The sequence below is a fragment of the Chelon labrosus genome (genome assembly GCF_963514085.1).
Source record: "Chelon labrosus genome assembly, chromosome: 4".
In the NCBI taxonomy this organism is placed as follows: domain Eukaryota; kingdom Metazoa; phylum Chordata; class Actinopteri; order Mugiliformes; family Mugilidae; genus Chelon; species Chelon labrosus.
This window is the reverse complement of record NC_140340.1, coordinates 18,997,312-19,012,287: the sequence shown is the minus strand read 5'-3', so window position 1 is coordinate 19,012,287 and position 14,976 is coordinate 18,997,312. Positions and strand designations below refer to the sequence as shown.

Sequence of the window (14,976 nt, the reverse complement as noted above, 5' to 3'; positions counted from 1 at the left end):
TTTCTGCTTCCGCTTCAGAGGATTCCTGCAAATTCTTCATTTATTGGTCATTTGTCACCACCTGCACCCGTCTTTATGTATTACATTAATTTGTAACAGTCAGATGACTTAACAGTGACAGTAATGACTTCACATTTTTAATGCACCTTGACAGCCTTTCAGAGATTCATGTGCTGCTTTATAGCCACCAACAGACAAGACTTACGCAGGCTTCAAAGTTATGCTAGTACTGGCTCTCCGTTAAGTATACAATGCTAATATGTTGCCTTAAATTAGTTTTATTTATTTTATTCTTCATCATCATCACATCATCCCTTCATCATGATTTTAATAACCAAAATCAGTTGTCAGTGCTATATTTGATGCCATTTTTATTCTGCAAGTCCTCCATTTTCCCGCAATGAACCACCTTAAAAGTGCAGCTTGACCGCCTGCTTTCTTAATTTAAAAACAAATGGTCTCTGTTCTATAGGCATCCAGAGCCATTGTTGCTTAAGATTTGGTTTGTTAGAGTTGAATCCACCAACCTACCACCTATTGTTCATTCTGTAGTGAAAGAGCAGTCTCAGCAACAGCAGGCAGGCAGTGAGAGCTTTGTGAGCTTCGCTTTTATCCAACGCTGTGTGTGTTTGTGTGTGTGTGTGTGTGTGTGTGTGTGTGACTGGCCAGTGAGCCAGCAGGGAGAAGGAGGGTTTGTATCTGCACCATCTGGGCCGTCTCCATTCGCTTCCTGTACCTCCACTTTGAGCCCTCAGAGCACTGAGATTTCCAGGTAGTCTTCATCATCATTCAAATGAGACAACAGGTTCCAGTCGATCAATGTAATATATGCCTGAAACGATTTGCTGTGGCCGTGAAATGAAATGTAATCATATGGCAAGTCAGCAGTGGCGAAGCTCACCTTGCTTCCTGGCATTTATTTAGAAGTCGGGTTGTCAGCTGTACAGCTCTGATTCAGTAATAACAGACTGTATTCTACTGACCTGCACCGTCCTCTTGATTCACTACCCCCAGCTATTTTTAAGCTGTATTTCCTCCTGTCTTTCCCTTTCTCTCTCTCCCATACTCTCAGCACTTAAGTGGCTTTACTGTAAGCTAATGATGAAGCAGGAGCTGCAGCAGCTTTCTCCTCCTAAATGAGGCTTACAGGTCACAGTGGGGTGGGAGGACTAGGAGGAGAGGTTGGAGCTACTGTGTGATTTCCTTTAAGAAAGGCTTGATTGGGGCTTGTCATGATCATTGTCATGAACAATGTGTTTTTCTTGAATATGAACAGCAGTTCAACTCGTACACAATCGGATGTTTCTTCTCAGTGTTATGAGAAACCTGCGTTCACTGTCTCTGTATGTGCTTTCGGTTGAATTACTTTGAGGAAAAGTTAATTTAAGATTATGCACTCACAATCCTTTCTCACGCGAGAGCTCCATTGCTTTCCATCTCAGCAAGGGTCAAATGTGATCACCCACCATTGGCGTAATTTCAGCTGGATGTTGCAGGTAGTTACTCCGCAGAACTGACACTTTAATTTTCTGAAGCCGTAACTCCCTTGCAAGTCCTTAAGTTGACATTGTACTTGCCCTCTTTACCTAAGCAGAAAATGAACAACAGATCAAACAAATTACTGACATCTGATGCCAGCTTGTGCCTGATATAAGCATTAGAGCTCGACTGCAACCATCTGGTTCCCTGGCCCACCCACTTGGACGCTTTTACATAAATGATGTTTCACCTTAGACCGTCTTTCGTTCTCAGCGCGGTCACCTGCATATGACACAGCGTAACAGTTCAAACTGCCAGCATAGGATTGAAATGCTTCTAACTGCAGCATTTATTCTTTTAAGTTGAAAATAAACTTCAAAAAGAATAAATCTCGCTCAATTATTCTCACTGAATGTTGTGAACTCTCAGGGATTATGCAGCCAAGAACTGAAAAAGCTGGTCAAATCAAAGGGAAGCTTTGCTACACATGTGTCTGGCTCCAGCCCTAGTTTCAACCACAAATAAAGACTGGGGGGAAAAACAAAAACTGGATCAGGTTTCTGATAAATAAGGCTTTTGCTGTGGGTGCTTTGGATTCGGTTTTCTGTTAAATATCAACTCTTACGTTGTGCCCAAAACATGGCATGTGAAATGTGTCCAAATTAAAGGTATGACACAAGTCTTGCTCTTCAAATAAAGCTCCCAGTCTGGGAATAACAACACTCTGCATGACAGCAGGTGGTTTCCATCTGAGAGAACAGAAATCTGCATGCTGCTGGCTAGGATACATCTAAATAAGCTCTTGTTTTTGCAGTTGCATTGCCTTCACGTCCTAAATTCCAGGTGGGGTTACACCTGTTGCTGAAGCAGGTTGAACTCCCTCTTGCACCTCTCTACATCTAGCTCCCCACCCAATGTTTACAGACTCCACACTTGCCCCTGCAAGCCAGCGGTCATGTGGAGCAGACAGATCAGGTTGTTAGCCCCCACTTCATGTCTCGTTCTCTGTCCCCTTTCAGAACTGGGTCAAAAATTATTTTCATGTTGTTAATACTATTGCAACCATTGATTATTAGGCTTTTTTTTTTTTTTTTTTTTATTATTTGATCAAGGTGATATCTTGAAATATCTGGTGTTTTTTTTCTCTAAAGGTGAAACATTTTTAGTTTAGAGTGATATAAAACAAAGAAAATAAGCACCTTGAAGAAACTGGAATCAAAATGTTTGACAAAGATAAACGGAAAAACTCTATTTCATGTTTTCCCATCTACTTTAAGGGCTGCATTTCTTGGATGTTGTACATATCAGCCTCATACCTCTTGGGTAATCTGTGTATCTTTGAGAAATCAGTCTTTCTGATATTCAAGTGAAAAGGGAAATATTTTGCATCTGAAGCTCGCAACACATGGACATAATATGAAAATTATGAATACTATCTTTTGTGCTCCGTCTCACCTAGACTGTCAGATCATTGTGAAGACACTGAGGCTCTAATTACTACTAATTTCTGTGTCTTGTGTACTGTGTGTGTGGAGCGGTAGGCGTGTTGTTTTTCCAAATTCCCCAGCAATGAAACAGATAATGCTTCCTGCTGCGCTTCTGCGTTTCGAATCGCCGGCCTCTTTTTAAACAATTCCTTTCTCTCCGTATCTGCCTCTCTCCCCCTTGTATTGTCGGCTCCTTGTAGTGGCGCTGGCAGGGGGCCAGGAGAGATGACGGCCCCTGCAGGCAAGAGCACAGCAAAGGAAGAGGGCTTAAAGCAGAGGGAGGCACGGTTGAGTGAAAGGAAGAAAGCCAGACGTTCGGTTTCCCTTAAACCATGTGATCAGCAGTGTGAGTGCCGGTCTGTCGCAGACAACTGCCTGAGCAGGTTACTAACCACAGGGCTTCCCTCTTCTATGTGGCTGTTACACGTTCCCCCTTTTGTCTCCTCCAACATCACAGTGATGTCTCCCAAGGGAATCTCATTATTACATTTATCAGAATCTGTAAAGAAATTTATCTTCTGTTCTGGTTTCTCTTCAGACACTACCCTGAGCATTAATAAAGCCTTGAGTCTTGTGGATTTTTACAAGCGTCACAATGAGGTTTTTCTCTAACTTATTATTATTCTACAAGAGGATACTTAATATTGAATGTAGTTTCTACATTCAATATTTTCTACATGTATAGGTTTCTTCCTTGGTATTCCTCTTTAAGTGCTGAACAGTTGTCTAATCTTCTGCTCTGGCTGCCCCCCTCCTGAAATAGCTCAGAAATCCATTTCAGATTTTCCCTTTAACTCTTGCAAAATGGTGAAGGTACATAGTGTACTCTCAGAGATGGGGCATTTTGGGCGGAGTGGTGTGGTCGTGGGATCCTTCAGATCGATCTACTGAGGAAAGCCCTGCGTAATCTGAAAGTATTGCATAAAAACGTAGAGCTAAAAGATGACGTAAATTCAGCTGAAGTTTAAGGAAACTTTCAAACATTCCAGATTTACTCTACAATATTTATTACATTAGTTACATGACCACATAAAACATGGCAGGGATGTTACCTGTTGAGCTGTCCAGCTATTACCTGACACAGAACTTGTTTTAGCTTGAGCTGGAGCTTTCTTGAACTTTCCTTAACGCACCCTTTCCAGAATCCCACGGGTTCAGGCTTCACTGGACGACCGAATCTTCAACACACAGCCTGGAGTCGCTGCAGTCTACAGCGTGAGTCACTGCGTGCAGCCCCTTTTCAAATACTTGCGTTTCCACCTGTATGCACTGTATGCTGCAGGACATATACATAAAGTGCACACTTGAAGTAAAAACTAGACACAGTATGAGACTCATACAGTCCATAGTGTGAACAGTGTGCAGTTAAGGGGTGCAACAAAGATTTGATTGATTATACCACTAAATAGAACCGTAACATCTGTCATTAACCAACCTTTCAGGCATTTAACATGAAATTAACAAACAAATTAATCGCTTTTAACTAAATTTACTATTCATTATAAAAGTTAGGATTTATTTAGTGTAGGCATTATTAGGAAACATGTTGCTTACTAATTATCTACCATTAATACGATTGCGTTGAATGTAATATAACTTTAATATCCTGTGCTGTTGCATTATTTATCTGCAGAAGATTACTTTTGCAGGTAAATAAGAGCACCACATTAATGGAAATCTAAGTCATTTAGTTTTATAGATCTATATGCAGGGAAACATGTACTGGAGAGCAAGCGCTGCCATATTAGCCATTAGCATTTATGCTTCATTAAGTTCTAGTGTGCAACACAACAAACGACGTCTGCCAGGCGCCGATCACCAACCAAGATTGAGACCACTGTAAAAGTCCAAATACTGCCGCTGCTCCCTGGTTGTTTTGAAGTTGGAAAGCCTCTGTTGATATGTTGATGCTTAGCGGTTGTGCTGCTGTTGTAGGATGTCCATTTCATTAGCCATCTGTTTAAGTGTTTCTCTTGCTTTAGAGGTGGGATTTGGACGTTTTCAGACAAAGTTTAGATTGCTTGGCATGAATGGTGATGAAAGCAGACGAACGACGTATTCAAGGAGTCTACGTTATTAATACGGTTGATGCATAGTCGCAGCGCTAAAACACACACTCAGTTGACAGATTATTAGGTACACCTGCCCTAAAACTAATGCAGTTCTGTACAACGCTCACATTATGAAGGCTGTAATGTTTTGTTTTGGTTGAAACTGTTTTAGGGAGGTATTGATTCTGATTAATTTTAGAGGCAGTTATTTATTTTGTGCCATCAAACTTTACTGCATCATATTCAGTCTGTCCTTGTTGATAAAAGTGGAGTAGATAGCTCCCCACAGAACTGTATTTATAGCTAGGTAGCTATTATAATCATGCCCTAATCAATCATGCCCTAATGTAAATACACTCAAAACTACATACTAGAGTGAAATGGGTGTTATTTTTAGTGGAGAAGAAGTGTATTTTTTTGTTTTTTTGTTTTGATACTGAGGAACCTGATATTCCTAATATTGTGAATATTCTTCTTCAAATAGGAGAAGGAATACTTGTTGAGACAAAAGAAATGGTGTGATCTGACAGCAGTAGACCTGCTGTGCAAGTTTGTCACCTCAGAGCACCTCTGCCATTCACTGACTCCTTTAGGAGTTCGTTAACATTTTCTGCATCCGATCTTTTCCACAGTAATATTCCAATAATTCTCTGTGGCTTTTTTTTTTCACCTGCCTGCAGCATCAACATGTAAATTAGGAGGATCAGGTAGACGATTAGATTCGGTCAGTTAGATTTGGCTGAACTTTGGAGCCAGTGAATGTCTTGTCTTGTTCTCAGCGGCTAGCCGTTTCTTCAGTCTCTATCTAAAGACAAAAACAAACCTGACATACAGACATAGCATCCTGCCCTTCCTCTGAGGATCTTGTCTTAGATATTGAGCAGTGCTTTTTGAACTTTGGCCCTCAAGGTTTGATGTTTACCTGGAGCGAGGCGATTAGAATGGTAGAGAGCTTTGCAGGTTTTGTAAGACACTGATTAGCAACGGACAGTCCTACATTTAAAGGCAAAGACGCCTGTGTTTATTTTTGCGCGTCTTTGTAAAAGATTGTTTATAAAGGAACAAGAAAATGGTATTGATTTAATTTTCTCCTCTCATTTTATAGATTTCTGTGTAGTGGCCATTTGTGTTTTCATTGCCTCTTGGTGCTTTTAAATTCGTAACAGAAATACATTATAACTGCCTCTTTTTTGACACCGCAAAGAAAATGTTCCAGTACATTTCTGAAATGTGGGAGGTGCAAGTCGCACAAGGAATGCCACTTTATGCTTCGAGATAGGCTATTCAGCTGGCAACATGTCATTAGTGTGAAACATTCAGGGTTTTACATGTTTTTCAAGCTCTAAAAGCTTGTTTTAGGGGTTTAGGCTGCAACAATGATGACACTGGTGGAAATAAATGGTGCTCTTGTAGGGTCATGGAGTTTACCCGGTCCCCCCCCCCCCCCCCCCCCGTCTCATGTACAGGCCCCATACAGCCGCTTGCCTCCCCTCCCCCATCCCATCACTCTGTATGTCCTCAGAATCAGTCACTCGCCTGAAGCGGGGCAGGCTCCTCCCCTGGCAACAGCAGCTAGATTAGTTGCTTTATCCCAGGTCATCTGAGGGAAGTGGGCCACACAGCGGAGACATAGAGATGCGGAAAAGAGAGATACTATAGAAACTGTAAAGAGTATTGACTGCAGTCCCCAGTACATTTAAATATAAACATTTAGAGATGTTAGTTTTTCAATTTAAGTTGCCGTTTTAAAGAGCTGTTAAATCTTTTAATGTCAGGATTTGTAAGAGCCCTGGAGCCGGCTTTCCTTTTCGCCTCTGCTTACTGCTTTCTTCCTGCAGTATCCTGTCTCATTCCCTTGTGTGTCAGGCCTGCTGCAACAACAAGCAGCACCTGCAGTGTTGCCAGCCCTTCGCTGCAGCAGCCAAGGCCCATCCTGCCACACCACAAACTAAGAACTGAATCAGATCTCATCCTTTCCTTATACTTATGACTCAGTTGGTGTCCATCCTGAAACCCTTAGTTGGCCCAAATAAATGAGGCTTGGTCAGCATGACTGGGTTGTATCTATTCTACCAGGTGGTTTTTATCTATCACAGATGAGTGGGATGTAATATGACTATTCGATCCAGTTTTGCCATATGAAGCATAGACATTCTTGCACAGCATGGTCTGGCACAGTCGGCTGCAGAAGAGGTTGGAATCTTCTTTCTTTACCCAACAGCAGCAGGCTTCAACAGCCATGCACATCCTCTGCACACATACAAGGGCTAATCCTGCTGCCTGAGCGCTTAATTTACATTCCTCAGCAGGAGGGAGGACTAATGACCTGTGGAATCCCACTGCTGCTGTTCTTCTTTGACATCTGAAAAGACAGACATACCTCACTTTGTGCTAACTTTACTCCTTCATGTGATACAGGTACCCAGGCATGCTGGCCCTCCTTACACTGCTCACGACATCACAAAGGGACACCCTAACTTGGCGGGCACCCCGCCCGGCCATGCCCACTCCCCAGCGCTCTCTCAGGTATCAGTACCCACAGCTTCCCCATATCGCTACCCTAAGGGCTGGGAGACAGGCGGAGGGGTGAGTTTGTCACTGCGACCGCCGTCATCCTCTCTTACACACTGTTTATTTTATGACACATAAATATATATTTTTTTTTTTACACAATACTTCTTTCATTAAAATAAAGTCTGAATGAATAAGGGTTACAATAATGGCATAAATTTTGAGGAAATGTTTTGATAATTTTAACTCATTTTGCCTGTGTTTCCCACACCTAACCTTCTTTTATTGGTTTTAAACGTATTTGTCGTTTCACTACTTTATAAAACGGCAGTAAGTCACGGTTGCATGAGTGTATTTGTTTTTTTCCTAAAATTCAGACAATTATATGATTAAAACAAGCTTGAATCCTAAGAGCAGTTCCTTCACACCACGGCCTATAGACAAACGTGCATCTAGTGCATTCTGTATGTGATACTTAATCTCGATAAGGAGCTGGAGGCCGGTATGCCTGCAAGAATGTAGCAAAACTGAGATAAACAATCTACCCTTGTTAGTTTCCATTTTGCATACATTCACATCAATGTTATTTGACTAGGAGGTTATGGTGCATGAGCATTTGTTCCTAAATTCAGAGAGCTTGCAAGTCTGTGTGTTAACATATTGGAGCCACATCTGTTATTAATTAAGCATTTTAAATTGTTGCCTGTCATTTTGGGAAGAAGCACTGTAACAAGTGACTGTGAGGAATAATTAATTAGGATTGGGAATATGTTACAAGGGGTATAAATTCCTAGATCCCTTCTGGGTTATGAGTAGAAGCACTCTGATTAGGGCATGGTTAATTAGTTAATTTGGGTTTCAGATGGTTAGGTAAGGGTTAAATACATGGGAGAAATCAGCAGGGACTTCTGTCTGTGTCTGAAAAGGAGCGATATTAATACACATGTTATTGGGCAATGGCAAAATTTAGAATGCCACAACGAAACAAATCAGGGTTGAGCTTTAGAAATAGACTCATCCTTTGGTTACTGCATGTTTTGCCTATCATTTGGGAAAATCCCTATATCTATACAGGTAACTGTGTAAAAGGTCAGTCCATTAATTCCAAAGACATAAACACTATCACACAACAGCTGTGATGCTGGCATCTGAGACCGCCCTGACACTCTTGCTTACAAGCGTGTTGACTCCATGACTCAGCGTCTTTGGATGTATGTGACTACACTTACGAGGAATCTAGCTGTTCCTCTTTGCTGTTCTAGCCTAATGGCCCATTGCCTCACCCGAAAGCAGCTCTAGTCTCTCACCAGTCTTCTGTAAATAGTCTTGTCAGCCAGCACAAACTCAAATTATCACTACGATACCAGCAGCAGCAGCAGCAGCAGCAGCTTGAAGAAGAGAGGAGAACTGCTAAAGCCATCTCTGCTCCGCTAACCTGCTCACCAAATCAAGTATAAAGGAATAAAAGATTTGCCGTCCTGATGGTATCAATTATCTTTGGGCAAGACTTTCTCTCACCAACATTCAAAGTAACTAGGGGCTGTTATGTCTGGTGTATTATTTTACAGTGCCTTTTACAATGCCAATGTTTAGTGACTTATTTCTGTGCATTTTCTCATCAGTATCCTTGACAAACCTTCTCCTTTTCTGTTTCCATGTTTTTCTTTTGACAGTCTCCTTACAACCCGGGGCAAAATGCTGGCTCCGCTCCTTTAGTGTATTCTCCCCAGACGCAGCCAATGAATGCACAGCCACAGAGTCGCCCGGTGAGTCTCCCTCTGGTCCTAGATTTACAGCCCTCCTGCCTTATAGTACCCAAACAGTTTGTGGTTTAGCGTGACTGTGTCTGAAGGCTTCACTGAGTAAGTGAATACATGCACTCTAGCAAGTACAGAATCGACTGACCATAGTAAGGTTACATTCACTCATATACAGTAGGTCCCACTCTAGAGATAGCCTTGTGAAATTAACTAGACACAACATAGGAGCTATAGACTGGGTGCATCTGTGCCTTATCTGTGTGAGGTTCCCCCTCCTAACATACCTGTGATTTCGAAGCATGAGAGTCTAATATTTAATTACAAATAGAGAGAACATCCGTGCAACAGTTTAACACTGTATTTTATCCAACGAGAGACGGAAGAGACAAAAGTGAATAATGAATAAACTAGACCAATTGATCAGCATGATTCAGGAGAGGCCAACGGTTTGTAGCTCTACCTAGCTTCCTAGCCACCCAGCTAATAGTAGCTTCTCCAGTTTCCCCCTTTTGAATGATGAATACACTGCTGCCACCTGAGTTAGCAGGTGCCGTAGCCTGTATTCGTCACGGGTCGTTTGGTGTAGTCTTTCTGGTGTGTTCCAGTGCAACTTTTTGGTCCAGACACCAGCAGCATCAGAGACAGTCTTCATTGTCAGTAGTTCTTTGGTGTTGGTTGTTGATGTGTCCGTACCTTAAGTCTGATCATGGCAGCGAGGGGCTTCACTGTAAACTGTATTCATTGTCCCCTTATGGCTTGTTGGTGGTGATGAACCTGTTGATGGCATCATTGATGCTCAGTAGGCCTCACTGTGAATATTTAACACTATGAATGACGCAGTTAAGAGTTAGACATGGCTGAAAATAAAGGAAAAAATGATTCAAAATAAATAGCATGTGGTTGCAGAAAAGAGTTCAGGTTGGTCTTGATTGATAGCGGATTGAACGATTAGATGATTTTTTCCAAATGCCAGATAATTTGTTGTTGGAGTTGTTTGTCAAAGACTAGCTCATTAGTGTTGTTATCATCGGAGGAGACCATATTGTGATTAAAGCTAGGCTGAATAAAAGGAAACTCCACCAATATATTATATACAGTATATATTGAGTTGTTGTTTTTTTTTTTTTTTAGAAGAAAGGATATATTTATATTTTAGTTTTTACAAACAGTTAAATTGTGACTGGCTTTGTTGCAGTCTTGTGTTGTTCTTGTTTCTTGGTATTTGTTTGAAATTTTGTGAAACTAAATCTTACTGTTTATTTAGTGCAGCCTAAGGAAAGACAGTTCAGTATTGACAACAGCTTTAAAACATATTGTGAAAAGTCTCCCATCATGAAAAGCACAGGAAAAAAATAAATAAAAATCCAAATATGATTTTGCATTATTTATAAATCTTGCCTGGCTCTTGCCCAGCACGCACCAGGAGAGTGAGGCTAACCAGACCTCAGTCAGTGTGTGTATACACAAACCGTAACAGTGTGGTTATCTTGGTTCGCTCTTTCACATAGTAAGCTGGAAATTATTTTAATTTCACTACGATATTCACCACAGCATGCGAATTATGTTTTTCTACAATTTGGCATTGCAACATTTACATTGTCTGTAAACCTGATACATCTGGTGCCTAGAATAATGAAGAATTCAAGCTATAATTTGCATATACACTCTGTGACTTGGTGCTGGTGCTGCATCATGTGCCATGTGTTAGCTATGTTGCTCTGTGGTTTTGTGATGTATTTTAATGCCTCCATCGCTCATCTTATACTGTCTCTGTGTCTCTCTTGTGCTCTTTTCTTCCCCCCGCTTTGCCATCACTGCTTCAATCTCCTTGCTGGACCTCTCCTCCCTCCCCCACCAGTTTGCTACGGGCCCTCGACCAACCCACCATCAGGTAATTTACCCCCGCTGAACGCCCCTCCTGCTCCCTCTCTTGCATCATCATCATCAAAGCAGTTTGCTCATCCCTGCTGGCAAAGGGTTGTTTGTGGGGCGTCTGCTGTTCCTTAAAAAAAAAGAAAGTCAGATTTCAAAGCCTTCAAGAATCTTGGAAAAGAGGTTTTAATTATATTGGGATGTTTCTGTGCTGCCAGTTAAGATATCATTAATAATTAAGATATCATGGGGCTGTTTTTTGAACTATGTACATTTATTTTTATGCTGAGATTGATCTTAATTCATTCCAATAATATTGTCTTTATCAGGTTTAAATATATTGACGCTTGCTGGCCGCCAAGTCTGTAAGTGGGGAAAATAACAGAGTTTACACATTATTAGTGGAAGCCATCCTTGCTTACATGGATTGCAAAGCTTTTCTCAGTGATTATAGTTATATAGTAGTTTTACATGATAAAACTTGAATGGATTCAAGTTTCCTCTGCTTCATGTTGTCACACAGTACAGCTGTTTAAATATAGGAACTAGTTTAGTATTTGGACAGCTACACAGTTATTATTTTTCGAGGCTCTGTTCTTTGGCGTGTTCTTCTTGTTAAATAATAGTACTTTATTATGCCTTTAGCTCTAAATCAGTATAGAAAGAAGTGTGTGTGTGGGGGGGGGGGGGGACTTTTAACACACAGTACCCCCAGTTCAGAAGTAACTGGAAAGATGAATTCAAACTAAATAATCATAATTAATAGTCTGTGTCGGAAGTCTTTGACGCATAGTTGCCAGCCGATCACCTTCCTTCACTGCAGCCGTCTCTCCAATTTTGTTGTCTGGTCTCCAGCAAGTTTGTGATCAGATTCACTCTCAGACAGTCAAGGATATTTCATCCTGGTTGGTTGGTGCAATGGGTTTTGGTGCCTTTGACTGAATGTAATCAACTGTAATGACTGCCCTGCATTCATCCTGCTGCTGCTCCTGTCAGCAGTCAAAGTAACAGTAAATGCCAGTGTGTGTGATTTCCATACAAGTCATAATGGTGCCACCAGCATGTTTAACAGGGAATCTGATGTGTTTGTTTCACATCAACGAGCTACTTGCTTGAGTGACACTTCAATGTCCAGCTTGGCCGTTTTGTAGCTTTTGTCGTCGTGTGAACGTAGTATATATCTGAATGCATATGCCTTGAGAGATAATCATAGTTGACATACTCTTGAAGCGTGTATATGTCCCTTGATAATAATAGCTATGTATTCAATTACATCATTGGAATTTTAATGTGGTATTTTCTAGGGATGGCTCGATCCAACTTTTTCATGTCCGATGCCGATACCGATACTGCAACTTGGAGTGTCTGCCGATACCCATATCAATCCGATACCTTCTTTTCTCCTCTGTTAAGTTGTTAATTATACATATAGTTTGTATAGATGTACTTTGTTTAATATGTACATCTAAAAACACCATGGTCAAACTGTGCAACAAATATTCTGCTCCCCTAAGGGAAGAAATAAAATAGCCCACGATGTGCCTCAAGCCATAAGCTCTTTATTTAAACTTCAAATCAGTGCAAACTGCAAACTTGAATGTTTCTTCTTTCACATGTAACCTCTGGGGTTGAACTGTATGTAAAACACCCATATCAAACTAGATATAGGATGGACTCAATTCCAATGTTCCATTGAAGACTATAGGACAGGGGTGCCCACACTTCTTTGGCTTGCAAGCTGCTTTTACAATGACCAAGTCAAAGTGATCTACCTATCCTAAGTCATATTAATTGTTGCTACAGTGTTAAAAGCTCTACCCATCTTTGTTTTTATTTTTATCAAGAAAAATTGGTGCACTGCACCTTTAGAAAAACAGCGCTGTCTCTTTAAGAAAGACGGTAGGCCCTAGTCTTGAGTTGTTGTGGTTGAAGTTGTGCCGCTGAACTGAGGGTATGTTGTAAATATAAAGTAAAATAAATAAAGATGAACGTTTGTCTTGCTGTTTGTTTTGGAGGTGCAACAGATAATTGTTAAGCCAGACTAACATCTAAAACTTTTTTTTTTCCCCCAATGCACGCGATCTACCCCTGCTATAGGACATATAGCTGCTTTAAGTGACTGCTAACTTTAAATAACTGTCACAACCACTTGCGTCCGGTGCTGCTGCCACCCATTGAGACACTCGCGTTGCACAAGTTGCATTCGGCTGTTTTACTTTTCTCTTCCTTGCGTGCAAAGTAACTCCACACAGCTGACATGATAAGAGCGCTAGGCTAATTCACTGTCACGACGTTCTGTTTACACACGCCTACAGCAGCTGCTCTCTGTTTACGGCATGTCGCGCAAAGTTAAGTTGAGCACTTGGGCTTAGGTATCGGATCGGACGGGCTATAGTTATTTTTTTCGATGTTCGATCCTGAAATGTTGACCAATATCGGACCGATACTGATCCTAAGTATCGGATCGAGCCTTCCCTAGTATTTTCAATTAACAGCACTGTGAAATGTCTTATTTATTTATGGTCTGACACTAAATTACTAGTCTGGTCGTGGAATGTTAAAGGTTGTTTTAAGGGATTTGTACAATTTGATTTAATGCTAAGAAGAGACATTATAGCATGCCAACAGCCTGGTACCTGGCAGAGGTACTTATACACAAGATTCTTCTGTGTAGCATTGTTATTGAAATGCTTACGCAGCTAAATCTGTCAGACTTTTATATATATATATATATATATATATATATATATATATATATATAAAAACTCCAGCAACATGTGAGATCATGGTCTCACATGTTTCCAGTAATACCACCATGATAATGCTGTTTTATTGTTGTTTGTTGTTTGGTGAGAGCCTTGTGGCCTAGATTTCTTCACAACCACAGCTGCAAACCACAATCTCAATTGACACTTTAAGAATCAGTCATAAGATTATGGTGACTTTTATAGTTGAGGTGTAAAGAACAAAAGACACAGTGTGATATGGTCTAGCTGGTGGTCAGGTAGGCTGTGGGCAAGGAACAAACCAAGAGAGCCAGCGTTTGTCTGTGATCATAGCTGACACTTGTGTAAATGACGCCTTGAGAGTAGACACTTTGGGAACCAGCGACGGTTGAATTTGAAGGACATGTTAATGTGCTACTGTCTGGCAGTTGAGTATTTACAACGCTGTTTGTGTATCACCTTGTGAAGTCTTAGACTTGCGCTGACATTCAGTCCATGTGGCTTCCTGTTATCTTTGGTTTTGTTGATTCACACCATAATGATTCACACAGCTGCCCCTTTCTGAGATTGATGTGTTACCCACATACCCTATGATGTGACCTGTGTAACTTGTTGTCTAACATCCTCACCTTCTGGACACTTGTGTGTGTGTGTGTGTGTGTGGGCAGAATTTAAACAGACTATTAATAGTCGGGTGTCAAAGTGTTACGGGTGTGTTTTCTGGCATTAGTGTACACACACATACACACAACTGCGTGCTCTGGCTGTCACAAACTGGCGCTGATACCTCTTGTGCCACCACGGAAGTGGAATCGGAAAGCAGATGAAGGCAAACACTGGGCTTTTTATATCAATGGAGAAAACGGCTATTGTCCTCATGAAACACACTCGATGCTCAGTAATGGGAGCATAGAGATCAGAAGAATCATTTGGCCAAGTTATAAGTTAGTTTTCAAATGAGGATCCTTTTTCTCTCTGTTCCAACTTGTCAGGATATCAAACTCACTTTTTGTGTGTGTGTTATCATTAAAATAACAGTTCCTTTAGAGCAGGGGTGCAAATTAATTTTAGTACTAAGCCCACATACAGC

The 14,976-nt window shown here is 41.0% G+C and overlaps 1 protein-coding gene across 2 annotated transcripts in view; it reads left to right on the top strand.

The window, feature by feature from the left end:
- Nucleotides 1–14,976, top strand: part of eif4g3a (eukaryotic translation initiation factor 4 gamma, 3a) — a 49,281-nt gene that overhangs the window by 4,707 nt on the left and 29,598 nt on the right. The window contains exons 2-5 of one of the 2 annotated variants that reach the window (XM_084543002.1): nucleotides 4,109–4,181; nucleotides 7,436–7,543; nucleotides 9,202–9,294; nucleotides 11,147–11,179. In XM_084543002.1, the coding sequence (XP_084399128.1) occupies nucleotides 4,109–4,181; nucleotides 7,436–7,543; nucleotides 9,202–9,294; nucleotides 11,147–11,179 (307 nt within the window). Of the gene's footprint in view, nucleotides 1–4,108; nucleotides 4,182–7,435; nucleotides 7,604–9,201; nucleotides 9,295–11,146; nucleotides 11,180–14,976 lie in introns of both variants that reach the window. The other variant, XM_084543001.1, reaches the window with a different exon arrangement.